The sequence below is a fragment of the Sinocyclocheilus grahami genome, unplaced genomic scaffold, assembly GCF_001515645.1.
Source record: "Sinocyclocheilus grahami isolate Dianchi unplaced genomic scaffold, SAMN03320097.WGS_v1.1 scaffold276.1, whole genome shotgun sequence".
Taxonomy (NCBI): Eukaryota; Metazoa; Chordata; class Actinopteri; order Cypriniformes; family Cyprinidae; genus Sinocyclocheilus; species Sinocyclocheilus grahami.
The window spans coordinates 536854-562479 of NW_015505455.1; the positions used below are offsets into that span (position 1 = coordinate 536854).

At 35.6% G+C, this 25626-nt stretch overlaps 1 protein-coding gene across 2 annotated transcripts in view; it reads left to right on the forward strand.

The window, feature by feature from the left end:
* LOC107599995 (growth hormone receptor-like) overlaps positions 1–23309 on the forward strand; it is a 36121-nt gene extending 12812 nt beyond the window's left edge. For both annotated transcript variants that reach the window (XM_016291755.1, XM_016291756.1), the window contains 7 exons: positions 13699–13831; positions 14843–15009; positions 15109–15287; positions 16926–17079; positions 17205–17295; positions 19840–19909; positions 20556–23309. In XM_016291755.1, the coding sequence (XP_016147241.1) occupies positions 13699–13831; positions 14843–15009; positions 15109–15287; positions 16926–17079; positions 17205–17295; positions 19840–19909; positions 20556–21479 (1718 nt within the window). In that variant the 3' untranslated portion in view covers positions 21480–23309. The remainder of the gene's footprint in view (positions 1–13698; positions 13832–14842; positions 15010–15108; positions 15288–16925; positions 17080–17204; positions 17296–19839; positions 19910–20555) is intronic.
* The last annotated feature ends 2317 nt before the right edge of the window (positions 23310–25626 follow it).

Sequence of the window (25626 nt, forward strand, 5' to 3'; positions counted from 1 at the left end):
CGAAAGGGCTATTAATTCATTAGCATTTAGTGTCATTCTCCGTTTAAATGCCAAGATGTTCCAACAAAGATGTACTAGAACTTATGACATAAAATGTATTTATTTTCATCAGACTATGTGCAAAAAAATATTTTTTTAATTATTCCAACATGTTGCCTTGTGAAATATGTCCTGTTCAAGCCAACCCAGTCTCATGAGAAAATGCAACTAATTTTTATGTTTTGGCAAATTGTATGAATTTGTGTGATGAAAAAAACTAAGCATAAAGGTCCACAGTGGGGCGTAAGCAGATTGTATGAAAATGTACGAATTCACCACTGTTAGTTACGAATTGCCACGAGAGTGAATATTTTCCACAATTGAGTGTTTGATGGGTGGTGCCATTGTGTATCTGGGTTTCGATTGGTCAAATGACGCAGCATTTAAAATATGTCTTTGCATTAAAACAAATCCTAAGGACAGACATCTGGAAACCCTATTGAACGGAGTGTCCGTCTGTCCTTTTTTATGCAGTCTGCCCTGACTAAGGTCTCTTCAGAGGTGTTCTGAGGACACGCTGCGGTTTGATTGAGAACAGAAGTAATCGTCTTGAGTTAAGGCTTTGAACAGGGGCCATATTTGTGGACTTTTTTGTTAGGGAGGTCTGGCAAGCCTGACTCTTTAGTTTTGGCTGGAATTTCAAAGACATGATGATGATGTCTTGTGGAGAAGAGAGAGTGAACTGGCAGTGCTGCTGGCCTGCGCTGTCAAAGTCATGCGTGTATGCTAATGTGTCTCTAATAAATCAGATGTGCGTGGATCAACTCGCTCAACACGCTCTGGGCAAAGCGTATGGGCTTCATGATAGAAGTGTAATGAGATAAGGCTGCTAATTTCAACTATTAAAAACATGCCGATTTGTTGTGCTTGAAAAATTACTGATGACTACTGATAGATCTGATATCATCCAATAATTGAGTCATGTGATTACAATATTTAGATGTGCTAAATTCTTGGATAAGAGGACCCCGGGGATGCAAGGTGTTATTGAGTTTATTAGCTTTTTATTCTCTATTTAATTCTTAAGAGACATTACAGAGCTGTGGAATTATTAAGGGCCTGACGTTTTGTCAGAGAATTAAGTGTTTACTAAATATTCAAAAATATTAGCATGTACTTGTGTAATTTGTGTAGCACTACTCGGAACATATATTTAATACTACTATTACTAATAATTACATTTAATATAATTCACTATACACACACACACACACAGTGGGTATAGAAAAAAAATCACCCCGCTTTAAAATAATCACATTTTGTTGCTTTGCAGCCTGAAATGCAGATGGACACAGTTTTTGTTTTATCCAGCTGTATTTACTCAGTGCAACTTAAAATGTCCAAGTGAAAGATATAACACCAACATGTCAGAAAAAAATATTAAAAACCCCAGAAAGAACCAGAATTATTTTCTACACTCACTGTATATATATGCTACATAATAGTAATAATAAATAATAATAGTAATTTATCATAATAATAATAACTGTTGTTGATATTAATTAAAATTATAATAATGCATTTTATTACAATTAATAATAATGACAGTAATATTATACGTGTTATTATTCATAATAATTAAATTACTAAATGTAAATTAATTAGTACAATATAAATTATAATAAAGTCAATAAAATGGGTGATGATAAAAAATAATATAATTATTATTAATAGTAATTAAATAAAAGTGTCATTATTAATATAATTATTATTAATTAATATAATAATAAGTTGTTATTATTTCTGCATTTTGACACAAAGTAATCATTATATAATTAAAACAAAATGCATTATGATTATATTAACATTACTGCTACTATTAATATGAAAAATAATAAGAAAAATCATTATAATAATGGTTACGTATACTATTATATTTGTGCTAACTCTAGCGATCAGACTATTTGAAAATTTGTTATGCCTTAATTTTATTGTCTAACTGTTAAGTTTGAAGCATTGTGTACTTCTCACTTGAGTATGAATGGTTGTTACTCATTTTTGGTAATTGATCAACAAAAAAAAAAATACAACACAATAATAACTAAGTTACTTTGTCATTTGGCTACCATTAATCTGTTTGCGCTATTTATCGGTAGACCTAACATTGAAAAACCAATGAGCCCTTTAGATTACAATAATCTCAATATGAGCATGATGGTAAAGCTCTGCTGCAGTCTCAAGAAGCTTGGGTCTTAACACAATCCTGATGTACAATGACCAAGACCAGGTTGTTTCAAGGGGATTGTCCTCTAAATAAATTAATAAATAAGCAAACAGACATGCTGAAGACTTCAGAGCAATCGGTTTGTACACAGGAAACAGTTGGTAGCACGAATAGATTCTTGGAAGTCAGTCTATTTTTCTTCCACTAACAATATGTTCACTGAGGAGCAAGCCACTGTACCGCTGAAGCGATGTTTTCTGCAGAACATGCTGTTTTGCGTTTAAAAGCCTAATGATTATGTTGGCGTGTTGATTCCTTAATTCTCCCTGCACTGTTCTGTCTGCCACAACACAGGGGCCGCTGTGAGCGCTCAGCAACATGAGAGTCTGCTGCCGTGACTCAGGGAGTTTCAGACGCAGGCGGAGCCCCTTTTGGGCTGTAGTTTATTTACGTTAGGCAGCGGAGTGAAGTCAGGGAGAGAGCTGAGCCTGAAGAGAAAGTAGAACAGCAGAGGACAGTGAAGTTTGCCCTTACATAAGACCGTAGTTGGCTCTTTTTGTTCAGAAAAACAGTCCAGTTGCCAAATGGAGAGCAGGGCCACAGGGCCGTTCACATGAAACTTTCTCCAGAAGGAGCATGCGGCCATAAAACTATTCCTCTTCATTTGCAGGCATATTTCTGTGGTCTGTAGATTCAGCATAATGGTTTGTAGAAATATGAGACAAATGTTAAATGTTTGGTTGATAGACTTTGAGGGTTAGCAATGTGGAATGTTTTGTTTGTGGTAATAATAAATGTTAAACAGTAAGCAATTTAACAAAAGCTTTAATGAGAGCATCTCTAGTTAGTCAAAAGTATAATATAATATGATATGATATACAATTTTAATTATGTAATGCTGTACTTTGAAATAATATATTTAAGATAATATTATTTCTTTCTTTATATGATACTGTACTTTGGTATAATATATTTATTTATTTTTATAAATTTATTTATGTGGTAAAATTGCCAATAAAGAATTGATTTAGTAGATTAACTCAAGTAATGGCCTCATTATTATAATATTAGAGAGGATTACAGTCATTATTGCAGGTTCATTTGACATAAACCTGCTGCAGTTTAGCCTGAGGGTCTGGATTTGTGTTCAATGAACATCAAAGAGCAGTTGTGCTAATGATGGACTTAGACAGGGCAGTTGGAGGCCAGCATTTGTTTATGGCTCTTTGCACTGACTTGACAGTACATTTGGAAAAACAATCATTTGCATGTTAGCAAATTGCAACAGGCACTAATCTGTAGTTATCTGACATCGATCACTTTCATCCTCCAAATCTGCCATTATATTCTGTATAATGTGGTTTCAAGTACTTCCCTCTATACATTATCTGGGTACTGAAATTTGTGTTAAGCGAACACATGCAATGTATTGAGTTTCTCATGTAGGTGTATGTATGTGTGTGTGTGTGTTCTTTGCAGTTATTTTTAACACCAGTTTACATTCTGCTGTAAGTGTCTGCTGCCTTTGACCTTTTTGTTCATCCTCAAGACTGTTTTGCAATGACCACAGACAATTGCATACATAAAGACAACAAGACCTAAATAAATTAATAATTACATTTTATATGTGTATGTATGTGTGTGTATATATGATCAAATATTGAATATTATATAGAATGGTAATATTCAGTATTATTGAATAAACAACCGCTGCCCATCCTCTTCGCCCCCTTTCAGCATAATGTTTTTGTAAAGGACAAAGAAGAGCAGGTGGTGCACGTGCTGGACTGTCAGTGAGTATTTTTATGTGCTGGTCTGTAACTCAGCACAGTTCTGGAAACACCTACAGCACTTATGGCTTGTGAAGACAAAAGTGTTCTCATAATGTCTGTCTCTCAACCGTATAGGTGGAATTTGAGGAGTGCCAAAGCCAAAATTGTTTTATCAGTGTTTTTAGTAGATTGATATCTGATTCCTTAAAAATATTCTGAGATTTGCCAGAGCAAAACAAATTTGCAACAATCTGTGTGCTTGTAGTACATAAATCTGTTAAAGGGATCATATGATGCAATTTAAAATTTTCCTTTCTCTTTGGAGTGTTACAAGCTGTTCGTGCATAGATAATATCCCTAAAATTTCAAAGACTAAAGTCTCAAACCCAACGAGATATTCTTTATAAAAGTTAAGACTTGTCCACGCACGCAACGCGTAAAAAGACAGTGTAAGTCATTATAATCAGTAAATATGTCCCCACTGGATGCAACAAATGCCTTGTTTGTAATGGGTTTTATTGGTTTTGTCTCGTCGTTCCGGGACACGGCATCACAGTATGGTAAGGGGCGTAACATTTCCGTCACATGCTTGAGGTATTCAGCCAATCACAACGCTCTGGATAACTGGCCAATCAGCATACACCTCATTTTTCAGAACGATGAGCTTTGTAAAAATCGACACGTTTCAGAAAGGCGGGGCATAGAGGAGAAACAATAATGTACATTATGTGGAAAATAAAGTGTTTTTTTAACCTTAAACCACATAAACACATTTCATTACACCAAATACACAACATAATGTTCTTTTTAGCAACGTCATATGACCCCTTTAAGAGCAGAAAATTATAGTGTTAACCTTTTGAGCGGTACGGTCCCACATGAGGGATTTTTAATTCTGTGCCCCTGGGAGTACGGTCCTACATATGGGATTTATAATGTTCAGTGACGTCACATAACTCTCAGATTCAAACTGTGCTTTCGTGCTTTGGCTGGCGCCGAGCCAGAGACAGAGGCACTCAGCGCTTGTCATATATATCACAGCTATCTATAAAGTTCACTCTATTCTTCTCCCAGTTCACCAGCCATTTACTTACATGTATTTCGGGAGAAACTGATGAATTCACGTGCTGTAAATCTGACTGGTAAGACTTTGAACTGCGGCGTAAACATTATAGATCAAGATCATTTATAAAGGTTTTTAAATGACAAAACACACTCACTTACACATATTTGACAATCTGAATATCATACAGTTGGTGACATGGTAAGCAAGTCTGTGAATATTTATGAATAAAGAAGGATAAACGAACGAAAAGCGATACATCTGTCATACAGTGTTATTGTGGCTGTGGTGTGTCACGTGACAAGCATAATGCGTCAAAATGGAAACAATAAGGGCAATAAGTTTAAACAATAAGTTCTAAAAAACTCACTCTGGGGGCTCAGCTAGAATTTTAAAACTTACTTGTGAAAGGGTTCATTGAGTTTCTTTATTTCTAATAATCACCACAGATCAGCATGATGAATGGATTTTCAAGTCTCACAAGTGCTTTAACTTAGGCTATCTATTATGGTGTATTATGGTTTACCAGTAAGAATCACTGGTATGTTTGTGTCAAAATGGAAACAATAAGGGCAATAAGTTTAAACAATAAGTTCTAAAAAAACTCACTCTGGGGGCTCAGCTAGAATTTTAAAACTTACTTGTGAAAGGGTTCATTGAGTTTCTTTATTTCTAATAATCACCACAGATCAGCATGATGAATGGATTTTCAAGTCTCACAAGTGCTTTAACTTAGGCTATCTATTATGGTGTATTATGGTTTACCAGTAAGAATCACTGGTATGTTTGGAGTTTTGGAGCACCGAAACGGTCACCCCAGATGACCCTGCAGGAATGGATCTTTCTGAGAGACTTCTTCCCTTGGGACTTTAATCAGGCATAATTTGGAAAGCACTTCCTTTGCATGGTTTCAGAGGGAAAGCCTGGCCCCATCAAATATTACCAACGCAGGCAAATCATGACTTTCTTACACTTTTGAAAAGACATAAGCCCATTTTTTAAATATAATTTCTACATGTTGGGTGGCTTATCATGAAGGGTGTATTTTTTAAGCTAAGGAACAAATTTGCATAAAGGTTATTTACTCAAGAGTTGTTTGCTGCTGTACTTCTTGCTCTCTTTAAATTTAATTGATTATTTTAATTGTGTTTTGGACTAAATATTGAACCACTTTAGATGTGGTTATGCCGTGGGTCAGAGGGCTTTTCAAATTAGCTCATTAGTGACTGAGTGTGTGTGTGTGTGTGTTCGTTTGTGTGTCTGTGTGTGATTGGTAATTAGTTTTGAGGGACTAGGAGAATGAAGGTTACATAACTGCCGCCATATTTTGTGCTCATTACTTGGCCTGTTTATTAACCAAGTTGAACCCTTGTTGCTTAGGTCAGAAAAATTGTTTTTAAAAAATGCTTTTTTTAAAGTGTTTCTGGCAACAATGGCGATGGGGAAAACTTGTTTCTACTTCACCCTTTAACTCAAAAATTAAATTGAACACCTAAAGCAACATGTTGAGCTTTTAACATAATAGTCTTTCAAATAAAAAGAGCGATCTGTGTAGCTGTTTACCCATTAACAGCCCATTGACGTAATGAATTATCCAATCACAAACATCTCATTTAAATAAAGAGAAGCTTTCTGTGTTTTTTCATAATTCAGGCGTCCAGAGCAAATTAAGCTAAAAGAAGCAGTAAATGGGATGTGTGAGTTTCATTTATATATTTGCATATGAATGAAGACAATCATGAGCTCTGGCTGTTTGCTGTTTGTTTTTTCATTATTAAGTTCTAAATAAGTTGTAAAGCATATTGGTCCAAATGTTTCTGGAACCAATTACTGTTGAATACATTTAAAAACAACCAGCTATCTGTGGATAGTACATGGATGATAATCATAATGTTCTGTTTCTCGATGATAAAGAACGCATGGTAATGAACGCATCCATATGCTAATGGAACATAATGTTCTCATGCTGTTTTTCTCAGAAAGGCCAGGATTTTTTTCCTTTTATTATTTACCCACTTTGTGATGTTTCCAGATATTTTGAGGTGTCCAAGTGACCTCCTCACACTGAACACATAAAAATACAAACAGCTTTTTTTGCTTTTTTGAAGGAAACTGTTGGTAGATGATTTGACTCATATCACATAATTTCATAATGTTGCATTCACCCAAGGACTATCAATAGGAAATATATTCTTTACATGTTTTCATGTTTGTTTATATCACCACACAAACATTTATGATGTAACAGTAACTGTGGCAGCTATATGACAGCTTTCACAGGATTCTACCTGTCAGTGGGCTGTAAACCGTAAACTGTACTATATTTACATTACCATTTAATAAGATTTAAGATGCAAGATATTAAGATTTTTAAAATGTTTTTGAAAGAAGTCTTTTATTCTTATCAAGGCTGCATTTATTTGAGCCATAATATTGTGAAATATTATTACAATTAAAACAAGTTTCCTATTTTAATATATTTGAAAATATTATGTATTCCTGTGATGGCAAAGCTGAAGCAGTCATTACTCCAGTCCTCAGTGTCGCATGATCCTTCAGTAATCATTATGCTGATTTGCTGATGATCAATGATAAAAGCAGTTGTGCTGTAAATATAATATAATATTTGTTTTTATATTTTATCACATTTGTGGAAACATTTTTTTCCAGGATTCTTTGATGAATAGGAAGTTCAAAAGAACAGAATTTATTTGAAAAATAAATATTTTGTAACATTATACATGTCTTTACTGTTACTTTAGATCAATTGAATGCATCCTTGCTGAATAAAAGTAATATTCCTTAAAAAAAAACTGAAAATATGATCGGTTTATCATCTTTACTGTTTGTAGTTTAAGGTTCTGTGTTTGAAATGTTCAGTTTGAGTACTTAACACTCTTCAATCTGTAAGGAGTTTGTATTTAATGTAAGACATAAATGGTTAATTTATAAGTTCTTTCATGAAATTAACTACAGTTTTTAGAAGGTTTGTTATTTAAAAACCTTGGTGGCTAGCTGTTTCTCTATTTAAATACAACTAAATGAAGCTGTGTGATTAAGGTGACATTCTGATTTAAATTAAGAGCCACTAATGTGAAGCACATCTTCTTAGTGCTTACTTTAGGTGCTTCAGTGTCAGTAGGGCACAGTGATGCTCATTTTCAAATGAGTTTCACATGGTTCTTGAATGACGCACAACTGTAACAGCATACATACAAAAGCTCACACAACCTTATGTAAGTGCTCTCATAAGTGCACATGTGTAACCGACACTGTGTGAGTTGACACATGCTATTTGACAGTCTCTTAGCTTCGCTGAAGTACGCACTTTCTTGTGATTCTGCTTTTAAACTGTCGTCTTTGCAGCAAATGAGCTGGAAAAGATGGTGCGTCTACTCAGCAGCTCATAACCCTGAGCCAATCAAGACATTTGCTGGACAGCCAGTGATAAAGGTGCTTTTTCAAGCAATCCATCAATATGGTTTAATTGCTGAAATGTGGCCTATTTATTCAAAAGTTTGCAGCTTGCTAAAGTGGAAAGCATTTGTCCTGGCTTTCTGTCTGGGCTGGTATCCTAGTTACCGATGGTCTGTCTTTGCGGGAAGCTGAGTAAACATCATGTTTTTCATTCATGGGAAACCTTCACCCACACAAGCTGTATAGCTTTATTTAAGTTTCCAAAGAGGAGGTGTGTGCATAAGCAACTGCATGTTAATTTATTATTTATAAGTATTTGAAATGGAGTGGAGAAAAAAATGAACAGAATCACATGAAGCATTTTGGCTTCAAATCTTGCAAAATCAGTGTTAAAGTTCTAACTGGAATAAACATTGAAAAAAACTGTGCATTTCATGCTGGAACAAGTGTATAAAATCCATACTGAATTTCATTAATGATTTGTAACGTCTCTTGAGTAGGAATCGTTGGTCCAAAAATATTCACACCTGCACAACCACATACTCAGATTAGTATTCCACAACACTGCCAAACATCTCAATGATAGATGAGCTCTTTTTTGCGCATGTACTTTGGCTCCAAAGTTTCAACTCATAGTTCCAACATCATGTGCAAAAACTGCATAACTCCCATTATTAACAAAAAAACAAAAAAAAAGTGGTGAAATATCCCACAAAAAATTTGCATTCTCTGCTTATTGCGAATATAATGGAAGATTTTTTGTAACAAAGGAAGAAAAAATAATATGTTTTTAAATTGAAATATTCTGTTTTTGCACGAGAGCAGCTGGTTTTATACGTTGTAGTTCTCATCCAAAGTGTAGCCAAAGCGCATTGGTCATTTTTCCACATGTACCACATTTGTTCTTGGTATACAAAGTTTCCTAAACTGACATCTAACACACTTGAAACTGGTCCCAAAGTTTAAATTTGGCCTTTTTACAGCTGCTTTTGCAACATTTTTTGAGAGCAAATTGTGAGTGCTCGAAGACTGTTGTGCTGTTGTTGTTGTTTTTTTGCCCCCTTTCCAGCACCAAACCAAATATTGACCAGGAACAATTTAGTGGTGATAATGTCCCTATCTGTTCTGTTCCAATCCTTTCCGCAGTGGCCCACAAATCATTTGTTCATCTCGGACCTAATCGCTTCCATAGCAAGCTCTTTTATTGCACATGCCGGAATTTTGAGGGGGAGGGAGTAGCAATAACAAGTTTTAGGAGTCAGAAAGGGGGAGAGAGAGCATTAGACACTGAGAAGATCCAGAATAACGCTTTAGTGTTTATTAGTGATTGTTTACGCAGCTTTGTGTCACTTTCATATGCTGTTTTTTTTTTAATCCGTGGTACACAAAAATAACTTTATGGAAACATTTCATGCAGTTCTTTTCCATACAACAACAGTTTTATGTGCCATTTTGAGATTTGAGAGCTGCTGCATTTTTAGTAAATGTGACCCTAGACCACAAAACCAGTCATAAGGGTCAATTTTTCGAAATTGAGATTTATACATCATCTGAAAAACATGTACTTTGGCTCCAAAGTTTCAACTCATAGTTCCAACATCATGTGCAAAAACTGCATAACTCACATTATTAACAAAAAAACAAAAAAAAGTGGTGAAATATCCCCACTATTGCATTCTCTGCTTATTGCGAATATAATGGAAGATTTTTTTGTAACAAAGGAAGAAAAAATAATATGTTTTTAAATTGAAATATTCTGTTTTTGCACGAGAGCAGCTGGTTTTATACGTTGTAGTTCTCATCCAAAGTGTAGCCAAAGCACATTGGTCATTTTTCCACATGTACCACATTTGTTCTTGGTATACAAAGTTTCCTAAACTGACATCTAACACACTTGAAACTGGTCCCAAAGTTTAAATTTGGCCTTTTTACAGCTGCTTTTGCAACATTTTTTGAGAGCAAATTGTGTGTGCTCGAAGACTGTTGTGCTTTTGTTGTTTTTTTGCCCCCTTTCCAGCACCAAACCAAATATTGACCAGGAATAATTTAGTGGTGATAATGTCCCTATCTGTTCTGTCCCAATCCTTTCCGCAGTGGCCCACAAATCATTTGTTCATCTCGGACCTAATCGCTTCCATAGCAAGCTCTTTTATTGCACATGCCAGAATTTTGAGGGGGAGGGAGTAGCAATAACAAGTTTTAGGAGTCAGAAAGGGGGAGAGAGAGCATTAGACACTGAGAAGATCCAGAATAACGCTTTAGTGTTTATTAGTGATTGTTTACGCAGCTTTGTGTCACTTTCATATGCTGTTTTTTTTTTAATCCGTGGTACACAAAAATAACTTTATGGAAACATTTCATGCAGTTCTTTTCCATACAACAACAGTTTTATGTGCCATTTTGAGATTTGAGAGCTGCTGCATTTTTAGTAAATGTGACCCTAGACCACAAAACCAGTCATAAGGGTCAATTTTTCGAAATTGAGATTTATACATCATCTGAAAAAAGCTTTCCATTGATGTATGGTTTGTTAGGATAGGACAATATTTGGCCGAGATACAACTATTTGAAAATATGGAATCTGGGTGCAAAAAAATCTAAATATTGAGAAAATCGCCTTTAAAGTTATCCAAATGAAGTTCTTAGCAATTCATATTACTAATCAAAAATTATATATTTACAGTAGGAAATTTACAAAATATCTTTATGGAACATGATCTTTACTTAATATCCTAATGATTTTGACCCATACAATGTATTTTTGGCTATTGCTACAAATATACCCCAGCGACTTAAGACTGGTTTTGTGCTCCAGGGTCACAAATGAGATTTGAAATAAATGAGGACTTAGAATGGCTGAAATATGTTATAATAAATCATTTTTCTTTAATTGGCTAATATAAAAATTCTGTACAATTAAAATAAATTGAATCTGTATAAATGAAAAATGAAGTACTAAAAACTAAAATCAGTCATTGTAAATGCTACTGGTGAATTTTGGTATATACTTGTAATGATATACATTATTATAAGTATAAAAATAGATATTCATTCTGATATTCGCTAAAGATTCGATTTAACGATGTTATTGAATTATTAGTGTTTTTCAAGATTAACTTTAAGTGAGCATTAGATGATGGCAAATGTAATCTAAATGTTAAAATAGGACAAATTTGTATGCACAATTAAATATGCAATAATTCTGAATTTCTTTGTTTTTTTGCCCCCTTTCCAGCACCAAACCAAATATTGACCAGGAATAATTTAGTGGTGATAATGTCCCTATCTGTTCTGTCCCAATCCTTTCCGCAGTGGCCCACAAATCATTTGTTCATCTCGGACCTAATCGCTTCCATAGCAAGCTCTTTTATTGCACATGCCAGAATTTTGAGGGGGAGGGAGTAGCAATAACAAGTTTTAGGAGTCAGAAAGGGGGAGAGAGAGCATTAGACACTGAGAAGATCCAGAATAACGCTTTAGTGTTTATTAGTGATTGTTTACGCAGCTTTGTGTCACTTTCATATGCTGTTTTTTTTTTAAATCCGTGGTACACAAAAAGAACTTTATGGAAACATTTCATGCAGTTCTTTTCCATACAACAACAGTTTTATGTGCCATTTTGAGATTTGAGAGCTGCTGCATTTTTAGTAAATGTGACCCTAGACCACAAAACCAGTCATAAGGGTCAATTTTTCGAAATTGAGATTTATACATCATCTGAAAAAAGCTTTCCATTGATGTATGGTTTGTTAGGATAGGACAATATTTGGCCGAGATACAACTATTTGAAAATATGGAATCTGGGTGCAAAAAAATCTAAATATTGAGAAAATCGCCTTTAAAGTTATCCAAATGAAGTTCTTAGCAATTCATATTACTAATCAAAAATTATATATTTACAGTAGGAAATTTACAAAATATCTTTATGGAACATGATCTTTACTTAATATCCTAATGATTTTGACCCATACAATGTATTTTTGGCTATTGCTACAAATATACCCCAGCGACTTAAGACTGGTTTTGTGCTCCAGGGTCACAAATGAGATTTGAAATAAATGAGGACTTAGAATGGCTGAAATATGTTATAATAAATCATTTTTCTTTAATTGGCTAATATAAAAATTCTGTACAATTAAAATAAATTGAATCTGTATAAATGAAAAATAAAACACTAAAAACTAAAATCAGTCATTGTAAATGCTACTGGTGAATTTAGGTATATACTTGTAATGATATACATTATTATAAGTATAAAAATAGATATTCATTCTGATATTCGCTAAAGATTCGATTTAACGATGTTATTGAATTATTAGTGTTTTTCAAGATTAACTTTAAGTGAGCATTAGATGATGGCAAATGTAATCTAAATGTTAAAATAGGACAAATTTGTATGCACAATTAAATATGCAATAATTCTGAATTTCTTTATCGATAACCATAATCGTACCAATATATTGTGCATTATACGTATACTGTGGTTTTTGTCCCTTTTGGAACTTGACAGTCTGTCAAGTTGTTTTAGAAGAATTGTGTACTGATATTTAACATTTTAAAGTGATTTTAAAATAGCTTTGAACTCACACACTTGAGCCACTGGAAATCCCTTCCCCACACGATCAGTCCTGACCAGCATCACTGTGGGTGCAGTTTTGTAGCTCAGCAGCTGTGGGACAGAGGAAATACATCTTGTTGTCACTAGATGCGGGCTGGATGAAGGAGAATGGGGAAAAACGGGAGTGTGGGGCATCCTCAGCAGAAACGTTTTTTCAAAGTAAATTAGATTTTTTTAACAGCCCTCTCCATCCCCAAAGCCGCTATTAATTTAACCTAGATTTACTCTTACTGTTACAATTTAGAAAGGGATCAACTAGAAACACTGTCATAGAAAATCTTGATACCTTTAGCGGATTTCTTGCCACGTGCAAGCTCTGCTGATTTATACTGCATTTAGGAAAGGAGCGAAGAAATAGAGGATGAGAAAATCAATTGCACCCTCCAAGGCTTATTTATGGCTGCGCAAAAGCAGAGGACGGAGAGGACTGCTGGTAAACTTGGCACCAGAGGAGCTCAACTGCAGAGGACAGAGCTGACAATGTGCCAAAAGATAACATACATACAGTATATAAAAAGAATAATTTATGTATTTGTTTGTTATTTAAATAATAATATATACCTGCTTTTCATACTGTTTATTCATGTTATAACCCGATCATTTTTCTCTTCCCTTCCTGATTCAGATCCAAGCAGAGGACCTTATTTTACGGGCTGCCGCTCCAGAGAGCAGGAGACCTTCCGTTGTTGGTGGAGCGCTGGGACCTTCCAGAACCTCACAGAGCCTGGAGCCCTCAGGGTCTTCTACCAGACAAAAAAGTAAGGGACAAACACTGAAAGACACCAACTACTTTAAGGTTTCAAAAAGACAGGTTGGAGGAGGATACATTTCATTTAATAAACAAAAGCCATCCCTCCTGCCAAGATGCAGACCTTGTAGTGTCACATGTGCAGATAAAGGGAAGGCAAAATGGAGAGATTAAAGTTACACAGGAGCATGAGAAGACACATAGTTTAAACATTGTGATTAATGAATTAAACGTATTACATTCTTAAACAGGATCCAGGGTATCGAAGATGACAAATCAGTCAATTTTTTTTAAATAATATGATAATAAAAAATAAAAAAAGATATAATATATTTTAAAACTTTATACTACCTACCACTCAAAAATGTGGAATCATGAAGAGTTTTTAATATTTTTGAAAGAAGTCTGTTTTGCTCAAGGAACATTTCTTAATTTTATCTATGTTGAAAACATTGTTTCTTGAGCAGCAAATCAGCATATTAGAATGATTTCTGAAGACTGGCGTAATGGCTGCAATTTAAAATACTGTATATCAAAAAAGAAAACAGTTCTTTAAAATTGTCAAGTTCTTCACAATAGTATTGTTTTTACTGTATTTTTGACTAAATAAATGCAGCCCATATTGATAAATGTTCATAATTTTTTATTAAATTGTGTGTCATTTAGTGGACCATGAACATTTTAAGTTAAAATATTATATTAATTTATAATAATTATCTCGTGGTGTAAAAAAAAATGAATTGCTAAAAGTACAACTATTGACTATAATTGACTTTTGATTACTTTTTAATTGAGGTCATGAAAATGGCATGCATAATAATTATAAAATAATGATCAAATGCTGTTTAAAATAGTTTTAGATAGAGTATAGCATGTTTCGCCGGATTGTATGATTTAATGTTTTCATCTTCATTTATAAGTATTTCAAGTCAACTACCCAAATATTTACTAATAAATCCATGTAGTGCAATGTACCGAGGTGTTTTGTTTCATATTGTTTTCTTTATTGACTGGCATCTAGTGCCCTTTCTGAGTGGCAGGAGTGTCCAGACTACACGCGTACTGCGGAAAACGAGTGTTACTTCAACAAGTCCTACACATACATCTGGACCTCGTACTGCATCCAGCTGCGCTCAGTTCCTCAGAACATAACCTATGATGAGGCCTGCTTTACAGTGGAGAACATAGGTGAGTTAATAGCTATGGAACTGCTCCATGAAGGATAGGAAACGGTTACAGAAAGATCAATGTTGGAGGCCTGACTTAAAATGTTTTGTGACTTTCCAGTGCATCCTGACCCACCAATTGGGCTGAACTGGACTCTACTGAATGGGAGTCGCTCAGGGCTGCACTTTGACATCCTTGTGCGCTGGGCTCCCCCTCCATCAGCAGATGTGCAGATGGGCTGGATGAGCCTGGTGTACCAGCTTCATTACCGGGTCAGGAATGCCTCCCACTGGGAGATGGTATGTTGCTAGCACATCATACTGGAGAAGAATAAAGGAAGGATGGTTTATGAAAGGTTTAGCATAACCTTGATTAAAAAAAAAGTGTTACATTAATTTTCAATAATTCAGCTGTCATGAGTCTATAAACTCTACTTCCATACCACATTACCACATTTTCATCCCTAAAACTGTTTGTAGGCAATTACTAAAGTAACAATATTGTGTGTGGGAGAGACTCATTTAGATTATAAGCCATAAACATGTTCTTACTTTAAAGATGATGTAGAAAAGTGATATATAACTCAAATGTGTTCAACAAACTTGGGACTATTTATTTATTTACTTATATATTTGTTGTTAAGAGCAATTCTCTCAATGTCTCAATGTCAAAGCAAGCATGAATGTGCAAATGCTGCCTAAATAATATATTCATATTAATATATTAAAACTAACCTTGGTTACACTTTATTTTACTGTATCCTTGTTAAAGTATAATTATACATTTAAGTACTGCGTAATATTAATTAATTACATGTACTTACTATATGGTTAGGGTTAGGATGAGGGGTTGGTTTAGGGTTAGATGCATGTAATTATGCATAATTTATTGTTATTAGTAACATATAACATGTAAAAAGGGCACCGTAAAATAAAGTGTTACCTTAACCTTTAACATTTTTATCAGTCAATGAGATTCAGCAGTGCTGTGGCATAAAATAATGTAAACCTAGAGAATCCATCTTTAAAAGTAAGTCTGTGGAGTTCATCAGACCATCACAGAACATTCTGAGGCTGTTTTGATCTTCCTGTCTCGATGGACTCCCAGGCATTGCAGTGGAGGAAATTGGCTATCCCACACTATTTATTGTATTCTGAGAAATACACGTTTGTGTTGGAGACACATTATAAGCTAGTATTCATCTACTCTTTCTAAAAGGGTCACCACTGGTCCAGAGCAGTCATATATGTTCTGTAATTCAGGCTTGGTTCTGGGAGATCTTTGCATTTGGCAGGATCTTCAGGAGCTCTTTCGGTTTACACTCCCCAACAGCCATGTTTCCCCAGCCTGCCCAGCGGTCCTGCCCAGACTGAGCAGACACACGAAAAACCACATTGAGCCACATGTTAAATCACTGCCGTATGTTGGCAGGCCTGAACAGATCAGAGGGGAATGATTCACTGGTAGTTATTCCCATAGGCCCTCTTCTGAGGTCACATATAAGTACATTCGCTTTTTGGTGTCCTCAAGAGCGTTTTAGTTATAAACTTTAAGGATTATTTTTAGTGAGGTTCTTGACAGTTATTCTCTTTGTGGGTCAAAATGTGGTGCTAAAGCCAGATTAGTACAAAAGTGCAATGTTACAATACAAAGGAAGGCTTGGAGAAAAACAAATAAATAATATTGCTGAGAAAAGCCCCTCAAATGAAGATAAGTCATTCTGTTATTTCCATATCATTGGCCTACAGTCCACTGTAATCCATTTTGCAATCTGTTTAGCATTTCAACACATTAAACTGACAGCCCTGAGAAAACGTACAGATCTTTTCACATACCCATTTTTCTCTCTGAGTAAATGTAATGGCTCACAAATGCTAGTTTATTGCTCAATCCCTTGGTTTGTTCTTTTCTTATTTACTTTTTCATCCTTATTGTAGCTGGACCTGGAGAGTGGCACACAGCAGTCAATCTACGGTTTGCATACTGACAAAGAGTATGAAATCCGGGTGCGCTGCAAGATGCCAGCCTTTGACAACTTTGGCGAATTCAGTAACAGCATCATTGTGCATGTGGCACGGATACCAAGCAAAGGTTAGTTGACGCCAAGAACTTGACTTGTTGTTTGCACAAAGTGAAAGCAGCTGTGCAGGTGAACCATCATGAATCAGTTAAGCAAATTGCTCCAGGGTAAGAAAATAAAAATTTTCTTTGCACAGAATCAACGTTCCCGACGACATTGGTGTTCATTTTCGGAGTGATCGGAGTGGTGATTCTTCTTGTCCTCCTCATCTTCTCTCAGCAGCAGAGGTGAGATAACTATTTTTAAAAACCTATATGGTGTATCTCACAGATATGGTCATATTTCAATCCAAAATCAAAAGAAAGAAATGTTAGAAATTAGATTTAAATATAAAAAATATAAGATTTAAATATAAATATAAAATGACAATTTAAGAAATTTTTGTTATTAGTTTTCATGTTGAGCGGAATTGCTCTGTTGATGTATTTGTTTGTTATTTAAATAATAATATATACCTGCTTTTCATACTGTTTATTCATGTTATAACCCGATCATTTTTCTCTTCCCTTCCTGATTTAGATCCAAGCAGAGGACCTTATTTTACGGGCTGCCGCTCCAGAGAGCAGGAGACCTTCCGTTGTTGGTGGAGCGCTGGGACCTTCCAGAACCTCACCGAGCCTGGAGCCCTCAGGGTCTTCTACCAGACAAAAAAGTAAGGGACAAACACTGAAAGACACCAACTACTTTAAGGTTTCAAAAAGACAGGTTGGAGGAGGATACATTTCATTTAATAAACAAAAGCCATCCCTCCTGCCAAGATGCAGACCTTGTAGTGTCACATGTGCAGATAAAGGGAAGGCAAAATGGAGAGATTAAAGTTACACAGGAGTATGAGAAGACACATAGTTTAAACATTGTGATTAATGAATTAAACGTATTACATTCTTAAACAGGATCCAGGGTATCGAAGATGACAAATCAGTCAATTTTTTTAAATAATATGATAATAAAAAATAAAAAAAAGATATAATATATTTTAAAACTTTATACTACCTACCACTCAAAAATGTGGAATCATGAAGAGTTTTTAATATTTTTGAAAGAAGTCTGTTTTGCTCAAGGAACATTTCTTAATTTTATCTATGTTGAAAACATTGTTTCTTGAGCAGCAAATCAGCATATTAGAATGATTTCTGAAGACTGGCGTAATGGCTGCAATTTAAAATACTGTATATCAAAAAAGAAAACAAATGTAAACCTAGAGAATCCATCTTTAAAAGTAAGTCTGTGGAGTTCATCAGACCATCACAGAACATTCTGAGGCTGTTTTGATCTTCCTGTCTCGATGGACTCCCAGGCATTGCAGTGGAGGAAATTGGCTATCCCACACTATTTATTGTATTCTGAGAAATACATGTTTGTGTTGGAGACACATTATAAGCTAGTATTCATCTACTCTTTCTAAAAGGGTCACCACTGGTCCAGAGCAGTCATATATGTTCTGTAATTCAGGCTTGGTTCTGGGAGATCTTTGCATTTGGCAGGATCTTCAGGAGCTCTTTCGGTTTACACTCCCCAACAGCCATGTTTCCCCAGCCTGCCCAGCGGTCCTGCCCAGACTGAGCAGACACACGAAAAACCACATTGAGCCACATGTTAAATCACTGCCGTATGTTGGCAGGCCTGAACAGATCAGAGGGGAATGATTCACTGGTAGTTATTCCCATAGGCCCTCTTCTGAGGTCACATATAAGTACATTCGCTTTTTGGTGTCCTCAAGAGCGTTTTAGTTATAAACTTTAAGGATTATTTTTAGTGAGGTTCTTGACAGTTATTCTCTTTGTGGGTCAAAATGTGGTGCTAAAGCCAGATTAGTACAAAAGTGCAATGTTACAATACAAAGGAAGGCTTGGAGAAAAACAAATAAATAATATTGCTGAGAAAAGCCCCTCAAATGAAGATAAGTCATTCTGTTATTTCCATATCATTGGCCTACAGTCCACTGTAATCCATTTTGCAATCTGTTTAGCATTTCAACACATTAAACTGACAGCCCTGAGAAAACGTACAGATCTTTTCACATACCCATTTTTCTCTCTGAGTAAATGTAATGGCTCACAAATGCTAGTTTATTGCTCAATCCCTTGGTTTGTTCTTTTCTTATTTACTTTTTCATCCTTATTGTAGCTGGACCTGGAGAGTGGCACACAGCAGTCAATCTACGGTTTGCATACTGACAAAGAGTATGAAATCCGGGTGCGCTGCAAGATGCCAGCCTTTGACAACTTTGGTGAATTCAGTAACAGCATCATTGTGCATGTGGCACGGATACCAAGCAAAGGTTAGTTGACGCCAAGAACTTGACTTGTTGTTTGCACAAAGTGAAAGCAGCTGTGCAGGTGAACCATCATGAATCAGTTAAGCAAATTGCTCCAGGGTAAGAAAATAAAAATTTTCTTTGCACAGAATCAACGTTCCCGACGACATTGGTGTTCATTTTCGGAGTGATCGGAGTGGTGATTCTTCTTGTCCTCCTCATCTTCTCTCAGCAGCAGAGGTGAGATAACTATTTTTAAAAACCTATATGGTGTATCTCACAGATATGGTCATATTTCAATCCAAAATCAAAAGAAAGAAATGTTAGAAATTAGATTTAAATATAAAAAATATAAGATTTAAATATAAATATAAAATGACAATTTAAGAAATTTTTGTTATTAGTTTTCATGTTGAGCGGAATTGCTCTGTCTACAGAACCCCAGGAGCAACACACAATAACAAATGCATATAATGGTTTTCATTTACAATATTTTGCTAATTTGTTTCCTTAGGTTGATGGTGATATTTTTACCACCTATTCCTGCACCTAATATTAAAGGCATTGACCCAGAGCTGCTGAAGGTAATTTTGCATTAAACATGTACCTGATCATTTTGTTAATCTTTTAATACTAATTATATTTGTCTTGTTTTTGCAACTGCAAGTAATTATAATAATGTGTAATACAGAATGTATAGCATGGAAAATGTATTACCTAGTGCGTTTTTGATTTAAGAATTAGTCAGAAATTACTACAGCAATTGTCAGCAAAACAATGATGTGACTACATGAATAAGTATATTAGGCAGAGTGTTACATAATAATTATTTAAATTGTTGCATTATAAAATTAGACTGAAAAGATTGAGCCTCTGTGCAAACCTAGCATGAGTTGCAAAATGAATCACTGCAGAACTTCATGCAGAAAGGTCATAATTGTTGACGTGTTATGGGTGTTCTCCCGCAATTATTAAAACCTCCAGAAAGCTCAGGGACTTGTTAATTAAACAACCCTCGTACTCCATTTTTAGAGCATAATGTAAGCATTAAACAATTAAACCCCATGAGCAATCGAGAACAAACATACCTATGCCCACATAGAAATTTAATATTTTTGATGCATGATGATTGATCTTGAATTTTTTTTCCTATCATAGTTTTATTTTATTGCATATAGGACTTATTTATTAGGTCGTAATAACACCATATAAATGTTCCTTAACTGACAGAATGGAAAGCTTGACCAGCTCAATTCTTTGCTGAGCAGTCAGGATATGTACAAGCCGGACTTCTACCATGAGGATCCATGGGTGGAGTTCATCCAGCTGGACCTTGATGACCCTGCAGAGAAGAATGAGAGTTCTGATACACAACATCTGCTGGGCTTGTCCCGCTCAGGCTCTTCTCACTTCCTTCATTTCAAAAGCGACAACGATTCGGGTCGTGCTAGCTGCTACGACCCAGAAATCCCAAATCCCGAGGACTTGGCTTCCCTTCTGCCTGGCCATTCTGGACGAGGAGATAACCACCCTCTGGTTTCCAGAAGCAGCTCGTCCATCCCTGATCTTGGCGTCCAGCAGACATCAGAAGTGGAGGAGACGCCCATTCAAATGCAACCCGCTGTGCCAAGCTGGGTAAACATGGACTTTTATGCCCAAGTAAGTGATTTCACACCAGCAGGAGGAGTGGTGCTTTCACCTGGACAACTGAACAGCTCTCCGGAGAAAAAGAAGGAAGAAGAGAATGAGAAGAAGATACAATTCCAGTTGCTTTCCGATGGAGCCTACACCTCAGAGAACACAGCCAGGCTGCTTTCTGCCGACGTGCCACCCAGCCCTAGTCCTGAGCAGGGGTACCAAGCATTCCCAAACCAAGCCGTTGAGTGGAACCCCTGGAATGGTGAGTACCTGGTGTCCGCCAGTGATTCCCAGACACCGTGCCTGGTTCCTGAAGCTCCTCCAGCCCCCATACTGCCACCAGTATCAGACTATACTGTAGTGCAGGAAGTGGACGCCCAGCACAGCCTCTTCCTGAATCCTCCTTCCTCACAGCCTGCGATATGCCCTCACAGCCCAAACAAACATCTCCCTGCAATGCCAACCATGCCCATAGGGTACCTCACCCCAGACCTTCTGGGAAACCTGAACCCATGAAGTGACTAAAAAGCACAAAGTTCATGGTCTTGTTGTACCTTCTCGCTGCTGGAAACCAAAGTTGCATGAATCACGTGACACGTGACGGGAATTCTTCACACAAGAATTTTCTCTGCTGTACGCGATAAAATAGAAGAAGCTGAAAACGTTTCTTTTCTGTCAGCTGTTGCAGTAGTGCTACGCTAGCTCACCAAGAGATTTTAAATGTGCTTTCAATTTACAATCAGAAACAGCTGGTTACATGCAACAACAAAAAAAATCACTACAGATATATGCTCGATGGCTGTGTCTGAGAACCATTTTGAAAATGTGTTTATCTTAATACAAAGATGCAGATCTAGAGCTACTGTGGCACTGGGATGAAGAGTTGACAAAATGAATTCAAACATATCTTTATACAAAATTGTTTACACACAGGTGGAAGACGAATCACTTTATTCTGATTACATCAACCCAGATTTGCTCATATATGGTATATTAAATATATTCCATTGCATCCTATCAAGGTTCCTGAATTATTTAGTTTTGTGGACGAGTCAATATTTTTTCTCAAATCTCCACACAGCCTTGATCTTAAGGGAACCTGCTTCCCCAGATTTATGGGAGCCTTTCTGAGCACTGCATCATTTCTGCACATTTTATCTTCTGCCATAGCCAGATGGATAAACTCAGCAAATGAACTTTTTCAATATGCTAAAACACTTAAAATGGGGTTGTGGCGCAGCTGTGTATTTTAGCATCACTATATATGACTGTAATATTTGAGATCATTACTAGAAAATGTTGAGACAAGTTTTTGTAATGATATTAGCCCACTGAACAAGGTGTTACCTTGTTCAAAAAGGGAAAAATGAACTTTTTATTTGTATTAATGTATCCAGGGGACATGTCAAAAACAAAGTGCTTGTAGAGACTTTGCTGTGCAATGCAGACTGTATGGCAAGTTTTCTTATATGTTATCTTTGTACATGTAGCGGTTTTGTATTGATGAAGACACTATAAATGTATACATGCATTTTCAATGGGAGTAACACTACAGAATAGCTGGGAAAGATGTGCCAATTTTTGGACTTGTTTAATTAGACAAAGACTTGCCATTAAATAAGGCTACAATTCTTGCCTGGACAATTAATTCAGTGATGTCCTCTAGAAACAGCATATTCTTGTGCACCATGGCCTCTACACGGGGACAAAAGCTGCTTTTAACTAGAGCTATTTTATGAAATCATGCATTATAATAGAAGTAATTATTTTTATTTACAACCATAGACTGTTAAGATTTGTCAAGCCACATATTGGAAACCCAGTTGGTGAATTTCTCACAGATGTAATTCTATGCTCTTGATAAGTTTGTACAGAAAAAGTATTGCTTGTTAAGGTGTATACAGTAGATGAGCTTATATTGAGCACTTTGTGATTCTTAAATGTTCTCTGTTTTTAGAGAAACACAGTGGAGGTATATGATGGTGAAGAAGGAGCCTTTGGTTTACAGCTTAATTGGTCCCGGGTTTGCCTATGATGCTTGAATACTGGGTCCTAACTTGTTTTAGGTGTCTGTTGTAGTTACAGTGCCTTCCAAAAGTGTTTGATTTTATTCTGATTTTGAGTTAAATGTATTTGTGCCCCAACCTTTTACAAGTATACTAAAGCTATTCAGACAGTCTCACAAACCATTTCTTGCTCCATTAATTGCTCTTAATTCCTTAATATTGCAAATGCCAACATTAGCTAAAGAAATAGTTCAACCAAAAATGACAATTCTGTCTATTTTAAACATTCTTCGTGCACATTTTAGTCTCATCATTTACAAAGACAGTGAACCACGATTTTAAGCTTCAAAAAGACCCATTAAAAAAAGTCATCAATATGACTGCTGCTCTATATTCTCAGTCAGTTGAAAGCTTTGTGTGAATGAACAAATGAAAATTGAAGCTGTTATTCAGTGATAATCTTCAGCTCCATTAGACTGGGTCATAAAATCAGTGAGTTGAATGATTCAGGAATGACTTTAGTCCAATTTGTAAATCTAATCAAATCCTATTTTGTTTACTGAAACAGACTCACGAGAACAATTTGTTCACTTATACAGTCTTTGAGTTCAACTCACCGACTTACTGATTTGGTCTCTTCAGGTCTTGAGATCCGGACACTTGTAGCAGGACGCATACGATTACTTTTGTTGTCATTTTCGGAGCTTGATCAACCTAGTCACTATGAACCGATATAGTATAGGAAATAGCAATGAGAAAATTTACCAGAAGTTCCCTTTTTGTGTTCCATGAAAAAATTTAATGAATAAATAACAGCATACAGGTTCAGAACAACATGAGTGTGAGTAAATAATGACAGAGTATTCAGTTTTGAATGAACTGATCTTCATGTAATTTGCTATTTACAGACATCACAGAACTAGGCTGATATTTCGCTGCTGATGTTCTGCCAGATCTGTACAGATGCCATGAGCAGAACCTGCATGTAGTGCAGCCTTTGTGGCCAGTTTTTTCCCTTAGTATGTGAAAGGTCTAAAATGTGCTGTTACTTTCAACCTGCACGTAGTTTAACATTTCTTTAGGTTCCTGCTAGTCCACACGTAAATTCTGGAGTTATTTTATCATCTCATATCCAGTTTTGTTTACTGAGAAAAATCTATTTAAGTTCTTTAAATACAAAACATCTTTAAATTGCTTTTGGAAGGCAGTGTATGTGCTTTCATAACTCAGGCTAATCAAATCTATTGTTTGATTTAATAATTTATTTAGTACAATTTGAGTGTTTCGTTGTACCGCAGTAGAACGAAGTGCCATAATTATGATGCTAAGCCTTTGTTGTTGTGCGAACACACCGATACACCTAAGACAAATGGGACCAAAAACTGTTGAACAATGAGCCAGAGGGGAGGCTCACTTGATGCTGAAACTCATACTAGAGATATATGTAGTGTAGATATTGGTGTAGAGAAAAAATGGTACAGAAGAAAGTATTTAGCTTTTTCTTATTTTGAACTTAAGAGTTAAAAAAAGTTAAAATATTTACTTTTATATTATGACATGCAGAAATATAAAGTATTTTATATAATATATACAATATGTATAATATATATATATATATATTTCCGATTTAATAGACACATTTTTAATGGCCTACTGTATGCCTCCACACACACAGAACAGGACATAAGCTAAATCAGTAAGTTTAAAACACAGATGAGGAGTAATGATTTCACTTGTGAAGTCCTGCACGTGTTTATTATGTGTATATATGATTAATAGTGGGCCTATACATGATGTAGTCAATCTTAACACTGTGCTAAGCAATGTGCCATTCTTTTATATATAAAGATATTGCCTTATTGAGAAATATCAAGTATTATACAACTCTTCTGCTGCTGCCATTGCTGTGAAACCAGCATGTTCATGTTTTAATGGAAATGTCTTAAGCTGTCATGATATGTTGTGTACGGTATGCATTTTAGCTTCTGCTGTTTGTTGCGTTCCTGCAGTGCTGCTCCTCTCTCTTTCCTTCTCATGTAGCATTTTCCTATGAATCTCTTTCTTTTGCAAAATTCTTAAAATGCATTGGCAGTTAAATGCCAAGTTGACAAATGCATGTAAAGTTGACAAATGTACATGATATATAGACATGCTAGTACATTTAATCTAGATATTTTTGGAGCAGTGTATTTGCCTTATGGATGCACACCGCTGAGCATTACTGAGACATTATAAAGAACTTGATTCAGGTTTGTTATTGAAACATTTGTAAGGTTTGCTATTGGAATTGGTTGAATTTGTCATGTCTCAAATTATCATAATTTTCTGCATTTGCTTTGTTCTGTTTTCTTCAATTTAATAAAGATCGCTTCAAACTATTAGATTATCTGTGGCCGTATGCTGTTGGTTGTTTCATGTTTTATTTAAAGACATGGACTGTTAAGTTAATCTTGGTGCAAGTAATATTAGTGTATTGTTCTGGCTGAATGTGTGTACTGTGCGCTTGGGTATTACTGAGAAAATATATGCTCCAGCTTTTCAGGCATCATTTCCCTCAAGGTGAGTACAGACTGGTAAAAAATAAACAGAAATAGCCCTGAACATAAGATTGATTGGAACAACAACTAAAAAAAGCCTCCAGCATGTTAACAATTAAT